Below are 21,694 nucleotides of genomic sequence, written 5' to 3'. Positions count from 1 at the left end.
CTGTTTCCTGGGGATATGTGTCAATATCAGGCACATCTGCCATAGTTGTTTTTCACTTCTCCCCAGCTCCATTTCTAAATCCCTCCTGTGGTTTATCCTGCCAGCTGTGTCAAACTTAATGTTGCCTCCTTCTGGGCCCTTAACAGCTTTGCCCATGATTGTCTCTTCATAGAATCATAGAGAAGTAGGGCTGGAAGGGACCTCCAGAGGTCATCTAATCTGACACTGTGCTTGAAGCAGGATCATCCCTATCCAAACCATCATCTAAACTCTGTCTAAGACTACCCTCAGCCTGACATAACACAGACCTAACACCCTAACCTGCCACAAGTGAAGCAGGGGAACTGTGGCAGCTAATGTCCCGCTTCTTTGAAATGTTGTCAAAATATGCTCAAGAGATCCCAGGTAGAGCCACGTCCCCCATCCCCTCGCTACGGAGGAAGGCAAAACCCCCCACAGTCTATATCAAACGCAGGTAGTAAACTACTATGCAGTAAAACTTGTGTAGGGCCTGGTCCTGGTGCTGCTCAGCTCCTGGCTCTCCCAAAGAGCCAAGAGCCATTTGGTGCAGGTACTGGGTCCCTCTCTGTCCCCATGTCCCCTGTCCCGGTGCTGTGGGGCTTCTGGTCCCCACAGGAGCGGGGAGCTGAGTAGCTGTGGGACTGGGGAGTTCTTGCTGGGGAGCTGTTCTGTTCATGAGGGATTCTCCACCCAGCCAGTGACTGGCTGCCCCCAGCCAATCAGGGTAGGGGGCTGGGAAATCCCTTCTCCTTCCCCCCCCCCCCCAGCTGTTTTCCAGCCCTCTGCCCTGATTGGTGGATCAGGGCACAAGGCTGGAAAACAGCTGCCTCCTTGGAGCCCAAGCTTGACCCTGGTATCCCCTGCTAGCCTGGGGCCAGCACCCAGGGGAGTCTAGAGCTCCCCCTGGTTGTCATATGGTAAGAGAACTGCTCCTGTTGGGAGCAGATTTACTCCCCTGACCTGCTTCTGTTGGGAGCAGATTTACTCCTGACCAGTGCACATGTAGACATGGTATCACAGAAAGCTTACTGTGTAGTAGGCTTTCTGTGCAGTAGTTGCACATGTAGATGCACCCAATGACAACACACACAATTTAGCCTAAACAAAAAAGGCAACAGAAATCCTTGTACGAGTCTTATGTAATCCTGAGGACAGAATGTCTCCTTATAGCTAGGTATTCAGAAAGTCTCTTTTGGAGGATCCACAGGTTGCCTAAGGTGATCCCACAGGTCTCATCTTTGCTTGGGTATTCATAGGGATCTGCAACTCCTTGTTCCACCTTGGGTCCTTCACCTATCCCATTTCTCTCATGACTTGCACACATTGAGAGTCTGCTTCTTCGGTATTCCAGTGTCTTGCCCCTTACAGGTTTTACTTTGAAATGCAGATGTAGCCCCTTGCCTTCTTATCCTCCCCTGCTATGTCAGGTCATGTACTTAACATCTATCATATAGCTTCAGAATCAGTTAAAGGACCCACACTGGTGATGATTGTACCAGGTCTTTGCCAACAAGCCATTCTTGCCAGGATGTTAGAGCAGGTGCATAAGCATGCACTTCCAACAGCTCCACTCAGTATCTTTGTTAACAGAGTGCAAAATGCCCTGTGGAACAACTCTGGGTTAGTCAGCAGAAAGCTCAGGCTAGTGCCTTGGATGGTGTAGAAGCCTTCTTTCATGTCAGAGTTGGTGTAACTCTGGGGAGGAGGGCAGGATCTGGAGCTCCAGAGAAGCTTTGAGTATAGATGCACTCAGAGGTTCTGTCAACGGTATTTGAGTTCTAGTGTAGAATAGGTTTTAGTGCAGAGAAGATAACTTGGTCTCACCAAATCTAGTGTTTCCCAATGGTTAGACTGATCAGGGTTCCAGCATGGGATGGGATAAATTCTGTCATAGAGCAGGCAAGGTTATTAAAAAATAAAATTAAAAAAAACAGCTCGGACAAAGTAGGGACCATGGCTAAAGAGTTACTTGGCATTAGAGGGGGACTGTGACTCTTACTGCTGCTCTGTTTCCCTTGGCCATTCCTTTCCTGTTAGCAGCTGGCAGCTCCACCGCCTGAGCATGGCTACAATTTCCTTTTTTCTTAACAGTAGCCCCTAATGGAAGCAGGTCCACTGTGGTTCTCTGAAAAGCTATAGAAACAGATGGAAAGAAGGCAGCAACACTGTATGATCCTTGCCAACTCTGCAGACTTTGAGCCCCTGCTGTAAAACAGTAAAAAGTGTTCCTATAATTTTTCAGATCTGTTCTAAACCAATGGCCAGGAAAACTCAAGTTTTAGCCAGAATGACTTCCTTTTCCTGTTTCATTTGCCTAAAGATTGTTAGATTTTTGGCTGTTAAATAGCAGAGGACATAAAGGAAACATCAAGTCGAGGGAGAGGCTTTTTGGTTTACTTTTGCTTTGACAGACCCTTTAGGAGTGTGTATGTATACTTGAACTGACAATGTGCAAATTTAGTCTGTGCATGCATGTATATTGACATGCTCCTCAGAACATCATGGGTTGCACTTTGACCTTTCATGTCTAATGTACTTAACCAGGTCATCAGTAGAAATTTGCAGACTAAAATATAGAGGTGCGCCCGTATATCAGTCCATATCAGATCGGCACTGATGAAAGGAAAATTGGCATCATCCGCAATTGGCTTTTTTGACCAGTGTAGACAGTAATGTCAGTGATAAATCCTGCATGCATGCAGCCAGGAATGCAGCTGGGCAGCATGGAGAGCACCGTCCAGCTGATAAGTCTGTTGGGGGTGGGGATCAAGGGCCTCATTGTGAGGGAGGGTGTGGGGCTGAGGCAGGGGCAGGGGCAGGTGCTGCCTAGCTGGGGCGGGGCGTGGGACAGCCGTGGGCAGCTAGTCTGGGGAGCATGGGAGGGGTGATTCCCCATCGCTGTGCACACCTCCAGGGGAGGCATGAGGGGCATATGCCTCCCACACTTGTATGTGGGGCGAGGGTAGGCTGGCTGCAGGGGGCCGTGCCAGCCTCTTCCTTGTGGGGGGTGGGCTGGGCCGAGGCTGAACTCGGGGTGGGCAGTGGCGGCACTGGGAGAGGGGGCTTACAGGGTGGGCCACAGCCACCCCAAAATTTGCTGTCGTGTCCCCCCCCCAGTCCCTCTCCCAGTGTTGCTGCTGCCCCCCACCAGGAAGAGGGTGGCACAGCCCCTGACCCCAAGCCCACAGCAGGCAGCCCACCCTTGACCCAAACACAAATCAGGGGGGTACATGCCTCCCCTGGGGGGTGTGCAGTGATGGGGAGCTATCCCATCCCCCCATGGCTCCATCTTGTGCCCTGTCCTGCCATGACTGGGCAGAGCCTATCCCTGCCCCTGCGCCTGCCCCACTCCCTCCCTTACCTGGGGACCTCAATCTGCACGCTGCTCCCCAAGCTTCCAAGGCTGCATACCGGATTGGTATTGACCAATATGGCTGGTTAATCGGCCATCAGTATTGGCCAAAAAAATCTTTATCGGTTCAAGCCTACTAAAATGTTTACTTTTTAAATATCAAATAATTAAGTGTTCAAGTATAAACACAGATTTAAAGGAAACAAATTGGTATGTAATGAGTCTGCTTGTATTGTGCACTTCAAACCAATAAGAAAGAAGTACTGAGTGGGAAACAGTATATATACTGGCTTTGCGTTATTAGACAGCCTTAATTCTTTAGAGCATCCTCAGTGTTGGTGGGAACAGTCAAATTTCTCTTTAAAAACCCCCCAAAAAACACCATTTAGTGAACTGCTAATAAATTGCTTATTTTTAAAATAAAAAAGGTAAGATTTTCGTAAGACATGAGCTTCCAGTTGCAGACATTATTGAATCCCCTTTTGATTGACTACAGAGAAGGGGATACTGCTTGTTAATCACTTACAGTAGGATCTACACTGACAGAGTTGTAAGGAAAAAACAATTACTGTATCCTGCAGTGACTGTAGTACTTGAAGCTGATGTAGTTATTGTGGATGCTGTAACTCTCACTTCCATCTTGTGTGGCTGAAGCTTGAGAAGTAGGGCTTTGTATTGCAAAAGACCTTAAGGAGGCTTTGTAGCTGCCATGATCTTCATTTCTTTTTTGGGAAATATGAGGAAGTGTAGGGCACATGCAGAACCTTGATGAAAACTGCTAGTAAAAAAATCCAGTCTTAGGTGTATGAGAGGCATGCATCCTTTCAGTGGGCTGTACTTGATTATGCCTATAGTAACTAGGGTAAATAACCATTTAGTCTCTTCTGTGCTTTGGTCTAAAGGCTCAGTCCTCAAAAACAGCAGTTCCCAACCTTTTTATGCCACAGCCCGGCAAACTGTGGACCGGAAGTGGTCATGGCCTGACAAACTGCAGACCATCGCGCAGAGCCCCATGGCTGGAATTTCCAGCTGGAACACAGATGAAGCTAGTTCTACTGCCACCCGCCGGGCGGGGGTCAAACTGCTGCTACAGGCCCTGTCGAAGGAGTTGTGGTCTCTCCGCTGGCTCTGTGGGGCTGCAGTTTGCCCGTCCGGTTGTGGACTGGCAACTGACCCTTTTGCGGCCTGGCATTGGGCCATAGTCCAGGAGTTGGGAACCCCTGCTCAAAAACATTGGCCAATTGAGTAGTTTGGGATCTGACATGTTGAACTAAGGACAGGAGTTGTGTGGCATTGTTAAGAACCAGCTTTCCATTGCCACATGTGCCCCACCATGATAATGTTGATCATTCATTCAGTTTTGGGCCTTTATAGATATGTTTTTTGTTGTGTTTTCTCCTAAGCTCCATTGTACTTGCTAATTTTAAAATCCTGAGCTTCATCCATTTCTCTGCATGTGCCTAAAAGTTTGTTACTGTGCCATATTAATAACCCTTCCTCTTCTAACTACTAAATACAGAACTTGTTTTTCTCTCAGCGAGAAAAACACTACAGAATGGCATTTGCACACCCGTATTTTCAAAGTGTTTGACTTTTTTGTTTGTGTTTAACACCAATATAAATCCATTGCTACTTTGAATGGATTGCTCTGCCTATATTGCATCTAGTTTCCAATTACTAGTTTTAGTTGAAATAACTCTTAATAAAACAAGGTAGCTTTAGTGTTCATTACTCTTGTTTGCAGTCAAATGCTCTTATGCTTATACTTGTTGCTACTAACCAATTACTTAGTTTTTACAAGTGTTAGGAGAAGTCATGGCTGACTTCCTTTCTGGAGAGATTGACAAGAAAGAGAGAAGTTGCTGTAACCTATATGAAGAAAACTTTGCGTTCATGGCAATAAAAACTGGTTCGTCGCCTTGCTTCTACTTAAAAGCCAAATGAGTTGGCTATATAAGTCCTCTGGAACGATGTGGTAGTTACCCACCTAGTTTGTACGGAAAGTGACTTGGCTTATTCTGTTAGTATTGTAAAACTGCGTAAGAGTAGGCCTTCAGGAAGTGATCTCAAGTTTCAGACAGCTCAGTAGAAATTCTTTATTAGCATCAGCAAAAGAATATTGGGCTCCTCCAACAGGTAAATTTAAATAGGACACGCTTTCAAAGCAAAAACTAAAGTACATGCTTATATTCCAGGGAAACACCTAACCCTAAAGACTTAATATTAGGAATGTTAGATAGAACTATTCCTGAGAAAATGTTGGGAGTAATAAACAGAATGGTAGCTAAACCCTTTCAGAAATACAGTAGTTTTTGTAGAAAAGCTTATGGGAGATAATTTATATAACCAAGTCTTCATTGCCCATTAAGTTTCTGAAATAAAAATTTTAAAGGCCCAAAGCTAGAGTTTTTCATAAATTCATAGATGTAGGGTCGGAAGGGACCTTGTAGATCTTCTAGTCCGACCCTCTGCCCTGGACAGGAGATAAAACTGGGCTCAAATGACCCCAGCTAGGTAAAAGTGAAGCCTCCTCTTAAAGACCCCCAGCGTAGGAACTAGCACCACTTCCCTTGGAAGTTAGTTCCAGATCATAGCCGCCCTGACTGTAATATAGTACCTTCTAATGTCTAGTCTAAACCTACCCTCTAACAACTTATGGCCGTTGTTCCTTGTTACTTTGGGAAGTGCTTGAGGGAACAAAGTCTCTCCCAGTCCCAATAATGACTCCAAGATCTCTTTCTGCTGCCGCATTTTCAAGAAGGGAGTTCCCCAGCCTATAGGTATGCTGCTAGTTCCTACTGCCTAAGTGCAGCACCCTGCACTTGTCAGTATTGAATCCCATCCTATTTTCATTTGCCCACCCTGTAACCTATCCAGGTCCCACTGTAATCTGTCCTTCGCTTCTAGCGTGCCCCCCCACCAGAAATTTTGGTGTCGTCTGCAAATTTAAATAGGTTCCTTTTCACCCTGTCATTCAAGTCGCTAATAAATTGAACAGCACGGGCCCAAGGACCAAGCCCTGGGGGATTCCACTGCCCACTTCCCTCCATGTCAAATATGACCTGTCCACGATCGCGCTCTGAGTACGACCCCTCAGCCAATTTGCAATCTATCTGACTGTATAGGCATCAGTGCCACAGTCGCCTAGCTTTTTAATGAGAATGAGGTGGGAGACCATGTCAAAGGCCTTCCTGAAGTCGAGAAAGACTACATCCACCGCAACACCTGCGTCCAATGATTTTGTGACCTGATCAGAGAAGGCAATCAGGTTGGTCTGACAGGACCTGCCTCTAATGAAATCATGATGGTTGCCCTTGAGCATCATCCCTGCTGCTGGCCCATCACAGATGTGCTCCTTGATAATCTTCTCAAAGAGCTTCCCCAGGACCACAAATTAAGCCTCATGCCCTCCTGTAGTGCCACTTATGCCACTGTGGTGCCTATCCTCTCACTGGGCTGCCATTTGCCACATACAGATGCAGCCTGTGCCACTTGTGGCACCTATGCTGCAGGTTGGCTACTCTTGTCCTACTAGACCATGGTAACAAAACAGTAACCTGATCTTTGTTTTAGCCTGTACTAAGTAGGGCTGTGCAAAGCTTCGGGAGCTGATTTGATTCGGAGGTGATTCGGTCTGATTTGATGGCCAAATCTCCAAACCCAAATTGAATCAGGAGATCAATAAAAAGGTCCAAACTGATTCAAAGCTGTCCGAATCTATTCGGCGATTCGAGCAGTCCCTGCTTGCCACTGCAGGGAGCTGGACCTGGACTCCGTGCTGGTAATTAGGGGGTGGGGAGTATAAAACACAATGAAGATTGATTTTTATAACCTTACATCTGTCTCCCTGTTCAAACATATGCTCATTCTGGATAAACAGAAAATAAATTCCCATGCATTTATGTAAAATCTGTCTTTTGGCAAACAACAGACATCTGAGGCTCCTTACTATGGCTTAATCGAATAGTTCAAACCGTAAGTGCAAGAACCTTGGTTTTCTGAAGAGCAATGAACACCTAAACAGATGGTGGTTCTTCTGTATAGCTGCTTCATTGATCAACCTCATTCACTCATCACAATCTCCGTGGGATCTTAGACTTGCTGTCTACTCAGTGCTGCCCATGCCAGCACAACCTTTGTCTATTGTAGCAGCAGATGGGGCCTCAAAAGTGACTGTGAGGCATCCTTATTTTTCAACCCAGGGACAACTGACCTTGTAGGGTGACTCTTACTGTGTGCCAGGAGTGCTATGGATACTCCATTAGACATATCTGAACTGCTTAGAGGGGGTTCTCATGGGAACATTGTTGAGATGATTGTGGTGGCTTTTTCAGAAAAATGTTGAAGTCATTTTCATAGATTGCTGCCTTTGTTATATATTTACATGATCCATCTTATCCACCCGTGTCTTTACCTCTCTCAGGAATCAGAGAAGAGTTAGCTTACCATCTCCGCTGCCCCCCCCCCCACACACACACACAAAGTCACCTCTCAGGCTTAACTGGAAGTCTTTAAAGCTTTCAAACATGAAAAGCTAGCAATAAACATTAACTGCTGGGAAAAGTGCAACCAGGTGTTTTGTCTTTCCTTTTCCCTTGCTTCAGGTTTTGTGCCACCCAATAGCATTCAAGTACAAGGGCCAAGATGTACAGGCCTAGGCTCCTGACAGATCCCAACAATCCTGGCTCCTGCTATGGCGCGTGTTCCTGGCACAAGATGCAATTGTGGGATCAGATCTCAATTGTTCCCTATTGCTGGTGCAGGGAAAGCCTAGGTACTCCCTGCACTGGCAGGTAGCATGCCTGGTGTGTCTGTGGCAAGGAGTACCAGTCAGCTGATCTATGCTCTAAGCTGCAAGAATGCATTGGAGCCCTTCACTTAACGAAGACTGATGGATGCTAGGCACAGCTTCAATTTAACATGCGATGGAAACTAGCCAGAAATGTTATTACATAAGTTGTGCAGTGACTTTAGTTTATTCCCTGTTTTATCCTGCCATTAATTGCATGAATGTGTAGCTGGGTTACTTTTTAAGATGCAAGTAACTGGTTAATCACTAGGGGTACACGGATAAAGATTTTCTTGGCCAATACCAACAGCTGATTATTAATCAGCTATATCAGCTGATGCCAATCTGGTAACCGTTATTTAGTAATAATGCAAAGCATTTTAAACCACTGACATAAATCCTTTTCTTTTTTTATTCGGCATGCTCCAGCTTCCTGCATCTCGTGTATCAGTGTCCTGGCGCTTAAAAATGGCAGTGGGGCTGCTTGAACTAAAGCTCGTCGAATGGGCTCTTCTCAGTGGGTGGGCTGGGAATGGTGTGGTGGGGGGGACCGGGCTGGTCTGCAGCCACCCCAAAATTCTTTGTAACCCTCCCTCCCCCTGCCCCCCAGCACCATTGCCACTCACCCCAAGGACAGCACAGCCCAACCCCCCCAGCTGGGAAGAGCCCAGCTCCCAGTCCACAGCGGCAGCCCACTCTCGCCCCACACACAGATCCAGGGGCACATGGCCCCCATGCCTCCCCCAGGGTACATGCAGCAGCAGGAACCATCTCTTCCCTGAGTGGCTCATGGTTTCTTTCCATGAGCTGCCCTGGCTGGGCAGTGAGGACCCAGCTCCGCTCCCTCCCTCACTACTGAGGCCTTGATCTGCTCCCCCATGCCCCTTACTTCCTCGCGCTCCTTCCCCCACGACAGACTTACCAGTCAGACACTACTGGGCTGTGCTCCTGGCTGCCTGCATGCTGTCCTGCAGCTGCGCATATCTACGGAGCATTTATTAGTGACATCAGCCACGTTAGCCAAAACAAGCCAATTGCCGATACTGTCAATTTTCCTTATATCGGTGCCGATCTGATATGGGACCGATGTATTGGTGAACCTCTAGTTTTTTTGTAAGATTGCTACAATCTTTGTGTGGTCAAAAAATATGTAATCAGTTAACCAGTCAAATGACCAACTTGCCAGCTCTAGTTCATGCTTGGTTATAGCCACCTTTCTATTTTGTGCTCGGATGTCAGTTTTGTACCAGCGGTGTTGTGTTGCAACTGTCAGTGAGGAAGCCAGAGCTGCAGCAGTTTGAAATGACTGATCCTGTCACCCAAAGCTCATGAAAGATTTATACTGTCAAGTAGAATGACACTTTTCCACCTCTGTCTTGGCACATCTTAGCTGTCCAAGAAGAGACAATTATTTGATTCCCTGTACCGCCTCATTCTTGTTTCTCATCTCTGCTGAAGCCACACAACCAATACTACCCTTCTGTAAGAGCTGAGAGCTGGCTATAAAGAGACCAGGTCTCTCATTCTAGATGATGTGACCTTTACTTACTTTATTAACAATCTGGATGCTGGCATAGCAAGATTCTTGAGCAAAGTTTGCAGACTACATGAAACTGGAAAGGATTGCAAACATGGTGAAGGATAGGAGTTCAATTCAGAAAGATCTTTATGGATTCGAAAACTGGGCTAGAGCTAACAGGATGAAGTTCAGTGCTAACAATACAAAGTGCTATGCAGCACAGCCCTTTGAAGATGGCTGCGATCTTTATACCAAATGATAATATTCATCTTACTAGCAGAAGAGAATTTTACTAAATAACAAGGAGACCTTCATGTCAGTGAAATGGGTATTACAAGGGAACAGAGACAAAAGAAGAGATGGTTGTATTTTTTGGACATCAGGGGCAAAGTGGTCACCATTCAAGTCCCAGTAGGCAATGTGTTCACAGTCTCCACTGTAGTTTCAGATCAGTTGCTCTGAAAAGGAGCTTCCAGTGCTCTTGTCCAGCTCTTTGAAGAGTTCAGTCAGCTATTTCAGCCCCTTAGTCACCACATTCCACTCCCTTAGATTAAAGACTGTTAACAGAGCTGTTGCACAACTCGTGTGTGTGTGTGTGTGTGTGTGTGTGTGTGTGTGTGACAGTTGGCAGGACAGTGTCTGAACAGCACTTGTTTGGGTGGCCTTAAAAATTAAGTTACTCTTCACCAGAAACTGCAGCTGCTCAGACTGGTTACAAGCCAGCAGTGTTTCTAGGCCTGCAGTTGAGCAAATATGGCCAAAGTTCTGTGCTTCAGAGGCTGTTTTCAGCTTAAAAATGAAGTGACAGATACTTTGGGTATAGAAGCCAAAAATTTGGGGGGCCACTTCTACAATGTTGTTCACTCTGCTAATTCCAGAGGAAGCAACCCAATGTTGGGCATTGTAGTGCAGATAAGCATGTCATCTGGTGCCATATTCTTAGGCACTCTTACTTTTAAACCTTCATGGCTATGGGATGCTGTTTAAAGCTGCTACTAATAGGCAACCTATTAGAGCTCATTATAGTACTGGTCTGAATGTCACTATCACGAGTGGAGCTGAACCAAGTTGAACTGTGGATAAACCCCGAACAGATGTGTTTTCTGTTGATCTTGTGGGCCGTATTCAAATAGCATGCCTGGCACATAATTGAAAATGGTTCCAGTACAGCCTCTCCATTGCTTTGCTAAGTACAGTACAATTTGTACTAGTGTGGGCTACCAAATATTTTGCAATGGGAGAAAGAACGTGAATTTTCAAAGAAAGGGAACCTGGGGGTTCTAATTCTGATTTCATTGCTGACTATCTGATCTTGGATAAGCTATTTAATCTTACTGTGCCTCCATTTCCCCCCTTCACTGTGCCTCCATTTTTCCCCCTTCTTCCTAAAATGGTAAGAACTTGCTTGATGAATGGTAGGAAGAAAGACTAGTTTAGCATCATGGAATCTCTTATGGGGAAGAGTTCAGGGAAGAAAGTAACAAAGGAAACCCATTAAATCTGAGATTTTATTTTAGGCTTCAGCCCACAAAGCTTCTAGTGATTTGAGAAGGGCTTGGGGATCCATTACTTTTACCACTTATTCATGGCAGTGGGGTTTTAGAGTTATGTTTTTCAGACTTGTTTTTTAAATAAGTAGTTAAAGTATTGCCGATGAGTTCAGTGCTCTGGGTTTGTATGGGTATGCCTTTAAGTAGCCTCTTTCACTTGTTTGCACTTTCAAACTGCCTGAGCAACCCGAAGCTCACCAGAATATTAGAAAAAGCAGGAGTTATCTCTGGTCCCCTTCCCCTTTTACTGTAGACCTGCATATCCCCCCCCCCTCCCCCCCCCCACCCCACCCCTCTCACTGGGCAGCCCATAGGAATTAAAAGTAATCAAAGTCACTGGTAACATGCAAGTTTGGGAAAACTTGGATTCTGCACGTTGAACTGATCAGACTTGAGTCAACTTCAGACTAAGTTTTATGGTAGGTGATGTGTATTCTTGTGCTACAGTGTGATTGGGGGTGGGGCTGAGGGGGAGAGAGTAAAAGGAGTTAGATTTGCATAGTAGGAACTCTGAAGGAGCTTTTTCTCCCAAAGAAATTCTCTTAATGGGGGAGGAGGAGAAAGGACATTGTTCTTAGCGTGGTGGTGTATGTAGCTTGCAATACTGACTCTAACCTTTCATCAAAGGACAAGCTGGGATGTAAAACAAACACTGAGGTTTTGTCCTTTATTTTCATGCTGGTTTTTGATTTGCATGGTTGTGGGTGGAGTATTTGGCATATTTTTGGCTTTGAACTGCATGGGATCTTAAATCCACAGTGCTGCAGGTCAGAGCAAATGAAACTTTGCTTCTCTGAGGCCCAATGTGCCCCTTGGGTGGTCTTCTCTTCCATCTATGGCTGAGCATTGCTTACTAGAATGGTAAGCACTGCCCTGCAGACGGCCCTGTGTGTAATATAGCAGGATCCTTGCTTGTGCAAGTCTAGCAGCAAACAGATGAAATTATCCAAACTTTGTCCCTGCTAAGAGGGCCCAGGTTCTCTCAGCATAAAATGTGAGACAGAATTTTGGGCATAATTCCAGATATAAAACACAGTAAATCTAACCTATCTGAATTTCACTATTGCTCTGGTATCTGCCCATCCTAAACAAATAAAAGCACTATCTTGTCTCAAATGCTGGAGATCCCTGGTCACTGTCCTATTAGGTGAGAGGGAGTAAAAGCTTGCTGTAGGCAAACTGTAGTACTGCATGTGTTGTGTTGGTTGTTGTTGTTTGTTTTTTTGTTTGTTTTTTTAACAGTCAGTACATCCATTTCAGGACAGGCATGCTTGCAAGCTTCTGAACAATCAGTTTAAGGGATTGTTTGATCAGTTTATCTGAGTTTGTCTCTACTGATTGCTCTCTTCTGCATCAGTTGTCTGTGCCTCAGGTAACAAAAGGCTCAGTCTGGGTTTGACTGAGTGTGTATGAGTGTGATGGCAGAGGGTGCGAAAGGATCTTATGATTGTAGAGGCCTCACTGACTCCATACATTGTGCTGCTTCAGATGACCCAGCTGGGGAACTTGGTCAGTCAGGCTGGGGAGTTGTGTGCCAGTACTGTATCTGGATGCCTCAACTCCCCTGTGTGGTTTTGGCTACAAAGGCTGGTGTGTCTTACCCATACTAGACTGATGAGCCATTCAGTTCAGGCAGACATTTTGATTTTGACTGCATAGTAACTGTTAACTAGCTGCAGTCATTCTTTGGATGTGCCAGTGGGTGGTGCACCATAATAAATTCTGCCTTCATATTTTCAATCTGTCTACAGTTTCGGAGCTCTGATGACGCTATAGGAATAAGACAAGGTTCTTTGGGTGAATCTGATGTCTTTTATTAGACCAACTTAAATACTTGGGGGAAAAAATTTTTAAGCAAGCTTTCAGGTTTGAAAACCCTTTGTTAGCTTGAAGAAGTTTCTGCAGTTGGTGTGTGCTCTTCCTAGATGTTTGTGAGTATCTTCAGTAGTCTTAGGTTCTGGGCACTGAATATGTTCATTGTGGCAATGTCTACAAGCATGGTCTGAGATTTTTCATGTTCTAGTGGCAATTGTGGAAGCCATAATAGGAGCTGAACTTCGGGTTTGGTGTGCTAAAATCCCATGTTTAGAAGATATTTCATGAATTTATTGCTTGGTTGGTCTTTCTTTTCAGGTGTGCCACTTTGACCTGAAAAAAGGGTACTATTATCTTAGCTGATTTTGTTTCTTTACTAACTTTATAAAGAATATGCAAAACCCTCTTTGTTACTGTAGGGTTCCCAATGTTCCCTGGACTTTTTGAAATTAATCTTTATAGGAGCAAATATAAGTACTTTGCAAGGTACTCTCAATACAAACCTAGCCATTATGGAAGGAGCAACTTTTAAAGTTCACAAGCAAGTCATCGCTCCTACACCATTCTCCTGCAGTGCAGCCAAGAAATGAACAGTAATTTGGGCTGTGTTCAAGAGTAATGATGAGAGAAGAGGATCAGAAAGTGCTGCCAATTGCAATTAAATTTCTAAATGTTGCAATTAGTATGTGTGTATACCACACTGGCCCAACTGTGTTCATTCTATAGGTAGAATAAAGATATGGTGTTGTGCTACAGCAGTGTTATATGTGATCCATGGTCATTTAATTATTTTACCTTTTAATTTTGTTGTCTTAGGCAAGGAATGTGTTCAGCAGCTGGCAGAGAACACCAGGTATTTCAGGAGGCGGCTGAAGGAGATGGGCTTCATTATCTATGGAAATGAAGATTCTCCTGTTGTACCTTTGATGGTGTATATGCCAGCAAAAATTGGGTAGGTTTGGCAGGAGAGAATTTCCAACTTCATACAAACTTGAGAATATTGGAATACTGGGACTCATACTTCATGTTGGGGCAAAGCTAACTTTCCTTAGCTTCTGTGACTGTTGAGGCTTAGTGAATGCTGCCATATTTTCTAAATGATCAGTCTGCAGTTTTGAAAGAAGCATTTTGGAAAGCTAACTTTTTAAAGGGTTTTATTTTTTTACTTATAAGTAAAAACAGAATAGAGTCTAGGTAAAATTCTATGTTGTATTGCCCTTGGGATTCAGATCTGTGACTCTCTGAGGTGTGTGCACTTTAGAGGTGACCTGGAATCTGGTGAAAATATCACGTGTCTCAAGTAACTTTTCAGAATGTTTCTTGAGATGATGGGATTCTGTCCCCACCCTTCCATCCCCAAGAAACACTTGAAGGCACTAGCTTCTGAAGTAGCTTTGGTCTCAAGATGGTAACCCTTCAGTTTATAATGTCCCAGATTGCACTTTTTAGTTACTCGTGTTGAAATTATTTACAGTATAGTAGATGAAGGGGATGTGAGCTGTACGCAAAATAATGGTACCAAGAAGGTGGATCATGATGACCCCTCTTATGTTTTCCATTTCAAGAATAAGGGAAATCAACAAAAAGTGAAGGGCATCAAATGTAAAACCAATGCAAAGACATGTTACACAATGTATAATAAATCTGTGGAACTCATTGCCAAGCCTTGAGGCCAAGAGCTTTATATAACTGCAAAAAAGGTTTCTTTATCCCATGTGGATGGGTAAAACCCTTAGGCTGATTTATACCCTTGCAGGCACAACACAAATCTCAATCAGCCTAACATAAATCTCCTAACTGATGGAGATTTGGGATGATGCTGTTCATCTACTGAGCTTCGTGCATCTTCCTCTGATATCTTGAACTGACAGCTCCCGGGAGAGGCACTAGATAGAACACTGCTTAAATTTACTGTGTGGATTGCCATGTTCCATGCTAAACCCTTGCAAACTTTGAAGTAGGCTCTGTGACTTCACAATGTATCTTAATTAAATTAAACTGGTGAAAATGATCCTTTTTGAAACTGGAGTGGCTTCTGCTTTGGGGGTGGACAGCAAGGGGGAATTCCTCTTATAGTCAAAACTCCTGAGCATAAGTCCCTGTTTTCTGTAAGAGACTTTTCAAGCTTGGGTTACAAATCCACTTAGAAGCAGTTTGCTAAAAGACCAGCCCCTGCCAAATATAATCTTTCAGCTTTGTTAGAACTTAATACAGTGAAACCTTTATAAGAAGACCACCTCGGGACTGAACAAAAGAGGCCTTTGTGAGCAGGCATTCCACCTTGTAGAAGGCAGTGGGCACTCAGAACTGCAGTCTTGCAGACAAACTTCACTGAAGGCCTGCGGGGCTTAGTGTACAAAGACCTTTACTGCTGCTGTGCCTGTGTGTCTTTGGTACCACTATAAACATTCTCCATTGTTTTCTTTTGTAGTGCATTTGGACGCGAGATGCTAAAGCGGAATATAGGTGTTGTGGTTGTGGGTTTTCCTGCAACCCCAATCGTTGAATCCAGAGCCAGATTCTGCGTGTCTGCAGCTCATACCAAAGAGATACTTGATACAGTAAGTGTCTCATCTTGTCTTCCTTTTGTTCATGTATTTTGCCTTCCCTAAACCAAAACAGCATTTGGCTGTTGTTGTTTTTTTATTTATTTCTTCTCCAGGCTTGTTCATTGTTAGCACATGAAAAGCTTTTATAGCATTGTAGACAGAGTTGAAAAAGTTCCCATCTGGACAATGCAAGGTGGCTTCCTGTGGTAAATATACTAGAGCGTTCCTCAGCACAGCTTGCAGTGACCCAACTAACAGGCTGCCCATCCCTTTCCCTGAAGGAACTCCCTTTTCATCTCTCAGATGATTCAAAAATTTGTGCGGATTTGGGGTGGTTAAGAACATGACCCCTGTCAAAGGGGAAGCTCCTGTTACAAATGACAAGAAATGGAAGTCAGAGATGAAGACTGACTAGATAATCAGATAAGGAGCCAATGCAGGTCATGGCATATCACTTCACTGCTAGAGTTAGGATTGTTGCATTGTGTAAAGGCCTTATTGGCTGGTGATTGAGCTCTGCCATCTCTGACATGCATGCTGGTAAGGAACAGAGACAGGAGGCTTGGACTGCATCTCCTCCATTTATTTTGTTGACTAAATTCGTTTCAGGTAGTTTGTCTCATTTGTACTCTCTTTAGAAGAACGGGCCTAATTCATGTGACCTGATTGTGGGCCACATCAAATCTTTCCCCATTCTGCAGCCCATGACATTATTATTTCATGATGTGATTCCATAAGAGCTCAAGTGAAGTTGAGTCTGATTAGATAAAAGCCTTCTAGGAGATGTATGAAAGGGAGAAATTAAAGCTTTTTTCCCCCCATCCTCTGCTCAAGTCAATACATCAGCATGGTACTAGGGGGTTGCTGGAGTTTCATGCATCAAGCCTGGAGAATTTTTAGGAGGTCCTTCCCAACACCTGGCCCTATCCTGTTTTCTTTGGGAGAGCAGGGAATCAGTAAGAGAAGGCACACAAGACCATATCTATGCAGGATTAGAAAACCTGACTCTTTGAACACACAAGCAACTTATGCAGCTCACTTAAATCATGAGTGGTGCACCCCTGTAATGGTATTAAATGGAATACAGTCAATATGTGCACATACACGGGACATGCAGTTTTACAGCAGAAGTTTAAATGTAATTATTTGCTTTATCACCCAAGCAACTCCACAGTCTCACTGTCAATCTATATCATTGCTCCTCAACCTCTAGCCCACAGGCCAAGTGCAACCCCTGGGACTGTCATACAGCCTGTGGTACTCCCCAGGGGTCTAGAAATCTGATGGTGGGGGAACAGTGGCAGCACCACTCCTGCTTTTCCATACATCAAGACCATGGGGAGCCCTGCAGGTTGATTAATGTGGCCCCATGTACTGGATCACACCAGAATGGGGATCATGTTGGCATGCCAGATCATACCTGGGGACTGACCACATGCTGGATCCAGCCTGCAGACTGATCACAATGGGCTGAAAAGTTGAGCACCAATGGTCTAAACTCCTGTATAGTGTTTGGCAGTCATCTTTGCCTTTCATAGATTTCATAGACATTAGGGGTGGAAGGGACCTCGGAAGATCATCGAGACCTTTAATGTAGACCAGTAGTGGTAAACCTTTTAGAGAGGAGGACCAGATGCTTTCAACCAGGCTGCACCCCAGGCCAGGGAAAGGGGAAAAGAGCTTACATCTGCTAAGGTGCATTTGCTTAGGACAGGGGTGTCCAACCTTTGTGGGGCCGGATCATGAACTTTTTATCACCCAGTGGGCTGGCAAGCCATATTCAAAGACCTCACAGGAAGTGGTATCGCATCAGGAAGTGATGTCATGTGATCTTTGACACCAATGAAGTTGCAGGAAGTAACAATGAAATGGGTCTAACCAGTTCAAAACTCTCCCTCTATAGTATCCACCTCTGCCACTGTTCAGGACAGGATACTGAGCTAGATGGACCATTGGGCTGACCAAGCATGGCACTTTTTATGCTCTTATGTTCTTTGGCTGAGCTTCCAAACTATGGCTGAGATTTGCAAAAAGGGTAGATAGGCATGTTACAAAGTTGTCATATAAGATTTGGAGCCCTCTAAATCCCATTCATTTTAATGGAAGACGGCCTTTGGACTCAACTTTGAAAATCTCGGCCCAAGGTGCCAACCAAATAAGTCAAAATATAGTTTGCATTTCTATGCCGTGCATCTATGTGGGGCTCTCCAAGCATTTTACAAACATTAAATGAACCTCGGGATATCCCTGCTTTTCAGAAGAAATGTGGTGGTGAGGACATTCTGAGAACATCTCTCACTCTCTGTGTATGATCTGCTTCTACTGTCCTTGGACCACCCTAGAAGGGCCCTCACTGCTTCATTTCCAGTTCAGAGCAGGTAAAGTGTAAGTGGGTAGGAAGAGTTTATTTTTTGGCAGCAGGTTTGAGTGGCTTGAAGCTAGTGAAGATGTACCCACAATTAGTCACTGACCAAAGTGGGAACATAGTTGTCCTCACTTATTAACATGGCTCCAAGGCCCTGCACTGTCTTTGCTTACATGTTGCTCTCACATCCTGTTGCTTTCCTAAATCTCATGAGAGTAGAGGATTCAGCTGGATGCCACTTTTCCTGGCCAGTGCTGACCCGGCTGGGTCCGTCCCATGCGGAGCAGCATGTAGCTGAATCGGGCTTCTCATGTGCTGCTGGTGACGGGAGGAGCCCGGCCGGGTCTGCACCCGTCAGCAGAAATGGTGGTGGAGCTGTTTACCACTTGGGGTGGGACGAGCCTGGTTGGAGTGGCAGGGGCTGAACTGTATTTTCCCCTTACCTGCGCTGGTCAGTCCCAAGCAGCACATGGCTCCACCGCTGCTTCTGCTGGCCAGTGCTGACCTGCCCAGGCTCCTCCCATCCCCAGCAGCATGTGGGAATCTGGCTTCAGCTACATGCTGCTCTGGATGGGACAGACCTGCCCAGGTCAACACCAGCCAGCAGAAGTGGCGGCGGAGTTGTGTGCTGCTCGGGACTGAGCAGCACAGGTAGGGGGAAAGTGCAGCTGAGCCCCTGCTGCTCCGGCTGGGCTCATCCTGTCCTGAGTGGCACACGGCTACTCCTCTTCCCACACACACCACGTCAGCAACGTCAAGCTGACACGGTGCATGTGGGAACCTGTCCTTTCCCCAGTCCTTCAGCAGCCATTAGGAGTCTGCTGAGGGGCTGGGGGAGAGACAAGGGGTGGGAACGAAAGTAAACAGCGTTTACTTTCATTTCCCATCATAGCACCTTGGGCCTCAAAAAATGCCTTGGTGAGCCGTACGATGGGCTGCATGTTGGACAAGCCTGGCTTAGGAGAATGAGGAGGGAGAAAGCGAAGGAAAAAATAAGTAGCGTCTGTGTAGCAGGGCACTAAGGTGCCTGCTACTCTTGGAGCAGAGATGAGAACCCAGGTGCAGGTTGCTGGGACAGCTAGTTACTGAGGGAATTGGCTGCACCTGCACGTGGTCAGCTGGCAGGGCCCTAGGCCTATATAAACTACAGGCCTGAGGCCAGGAGGGGAGTTCCCTGCCAGCAGCCAAGGGGTAAGGAGCTCCTCCAGAGCAAGCAAAGGAGAGAGGCCTGACTGCAGGTACAGCCTCTGACATTGGCGACGGCTGGAATACCCCTGGGGGGGCTTGAATGATGTAGCCGATTGGCTTGAATTTACGTTATAGCCCAGGGGCTTGTTTTGTTTGCTTTTTAAGACAGACCGGTGGTTTGGGTGAGGCTATTAGGGGATGGAGGAGGCCTCTAAGGGACCCCAGCGCCAGAGAGGACACAGCAGTTGGGGTGCACCGACACCAGCGCCAGTGAGGCGCAGTGCGAGACAGGCCTGCGGAGAGCCTGAGCACCAGAGAGGGCGCAGAGCGCAACTGAAGAATGTCAGTTCCATCAACGAGGCTTGGGGCGTGTTAAAGGGGCGGTTGGAGTCACGCGTAGCCCATAGGGCTAGGGTGCCCGAAACACCTAATACAGAACAGAGCCCACAAGGGATTTAGGAGCCGGGGCCAGTACAGCAAGAAATGGTGTCCAAGAGGATGGAAAGGCAGCCTTCCTATTATACATTTACCATCAAAGACATGGCAGGCCCAGAATTGAGGGTGCCCTTTAGGCAGCTTGGCACGGTAAGGGGGCCTTAGGGGAGATCACAGTGGCCCCTAGGATGCCATCCTGTTACAGTCTGCCATAAGGGGAGGGAGAGGGCAGGGAGAACTGTGGAGGGAATCAGTGGTGTGGCACCGGGTAGTAAAGCAGACACTGGGCTGAGCTGCTGATTCCACACCCCCTCTTTCCCCCCATGCCGTGGGCCAGATCCAATGACTTTGGGGGCTGGGTCCAGCCTGCAGCCTGTAAATTGAGCACCATTGACTTAGGTAGGATGCCTGGGTAAAAAACTGGTTACTTATTTTGTCAAGTGGTACCTGTACCCTTGCGCTCACAGAAGAAAACTTACTTTTTCTAGGTTCTATAGTAAACAGGCCTTTCCTGTACCTTCTTGGTCACCACCATCTTGTTCAGATGTGCTCTGAACTACACTTCGGTAGTACTTCCTTTCCCAAATGAAGTGATTTAGTTTTAGGGCTTGTCTATATCTGAAGATTAATCTAGCTTTAGGTAGGGTGTGAATTTAAAGCTAATTAACCATTCCTGATCAACTTCATATGTGCAAGCTCTCATTCAAAATGAGTGTAATCTGCTTTGGAATGCCAGATACTTCTATTGATTCTGGAATATAAGAGCATCAACACATGGAGATAATCAGGAATAACTCCCTGTGTAGACGAACCTTTGTTGTGGCTTTCCTGAGGTAATAAGGGGATTTGGTTTCCCATAGCCAACAGTGGTTATGTCTGGCCATCGTATCTGACCACCTCTGAAGCACTGGAAAAGTGTCCAGGAAAAATTCAAATTCTGGTAGGGTAAGAGAGAGGTTGTCAGAGCCAAGGCTTGAAAGAGGAATTGAACAGCCTGCCCATAGATGCCTGGCCCTAGCTAGTGCTATTATCCTGGCACTTCCCTAAATACATTTCACTCAGTGATGGAGTGTGGGAGCAGGAGGCTTTACATATAATGGTAATATTTGCAATGCTTCCTTGTTCTTATTAAATAAACCCACATGATGGGCAGCAGTTCTCTGTGTTACAATTTGTAACTGTTTTATGTAAATAAAACTTCCTTGCCTCCAAAACTATTTGGCTTGGGATCAGAGTGAAGTTCCTCATAAACTGCATCCCTGTGGGCTGGTGCTTTTTTTTTCTGTGATGAAAAATATATTACACTTTCCTGAAGTCAGAGTTCATCGATGCCATTTCCTTTGTAGTCTTTGCTAGTCACATGGTTCTTTTTGTTTTAAATTAATAAAATCCTAAATCTGAGTTCAAGAATAACAGTTAACAGACTCTTTCCACAGAAATTCAACCTTAAATTGTTTCCATATGGAGCCTTCACTTAAAGCCGTGTAAAACATGCCCACTCTTTCAGTGAAGTCCAGCTTCTTCTAGGCTGCTTGCTTTCCCCTGATTTTGGAGCGGAGAGACTTTTGCTGCCAGGTATAACAAGCGTAAGGGGCCATTTTTGAAAGGAATGAAAACTTGAACTATTCATCCAGGGAGAAAAAGCATGTAAGAGTATTAACCGTTATGCTAGAACCATTCTCAAGAGCAGGTCATTTGGACCAGAACATTTTACTAGTTGAAAATTCATCTTACAGAATGAGTTAATGGAATGTATGAAGAATGTTGGGTGCATTGTTTAAAAAACAGAGTCTAAAGATTCATGCGGAAACAAGCTCATAATGCCAACCCTACAACTTCAGAAATTGTTGGGCTCTTATCACAAGATTAAGAAGCCATGATTTTGGGGAAAAATGTTAAATTAAGATTTTGGTCTGCCTTCTGACCTCTTCTTTACCTCCTGCCAATATTTGAGAACTAGCATTGCAAAGTTTTAGAAACTTAGGGTGTGTAAAGTGATCTAGACCACTGCTGCAGGATTACTCAGTACAGGACCCATTTGAGATTGGGGCTTGGCAGTATGCAAACACTTGAGATGACTTCTGCCTTAAAGAGATCCCACCCCCATCTAA

The 21,694-nt window shown here is 45.4% G+C and overlaps 1 protein-coding gene across 2 annotated transcripts in view; it reads left to right on the top strand.

The window, feature by feature from the left end:
• SPTLC2 (serine palmitoyltransferase long chain base subunit 2) overlaps positions 1-21,694 on the top strand; it is a 127,611-nt gene that overhangs the window by 99,388 nt on the left and 6,529 nt on the right. For both annotated transcript variants that reach the window (XM_090033793.1, XM_090033795.1), the window contains exons 10-11: positions 13,863-13,998; positions 15,478-15,607. In XM_090033793.1, coding sequence (XP_089889919.1) covers positions 13,863-13,998; positions 15,478-15,607 — 266 coding nt within the window. The remainder of the gene's footprint in view (positions 1-13,862; positions 13,999-15,477; positions 15,608-21,694) is intronic.

Source organism: Crocodylus siamensis, chromosome 2 (genome assembly GCF_052110815.1).
Source record: "Crocodylus siamensis isolate JL-2025a chromosome 2, ASM5211081v1, whole genome shotgun sequence".
Taxonomy (NCBI): Eukaryota; Metazoa; Chordata; order Crocodylia; family Crocodylidae; genus Crocodylus; species Crocodylus siamensis.
Note: the sequence above shows the minus strand (reverse complement) of the source record. Positions and strands in the feature narration are given on the sequence as shown.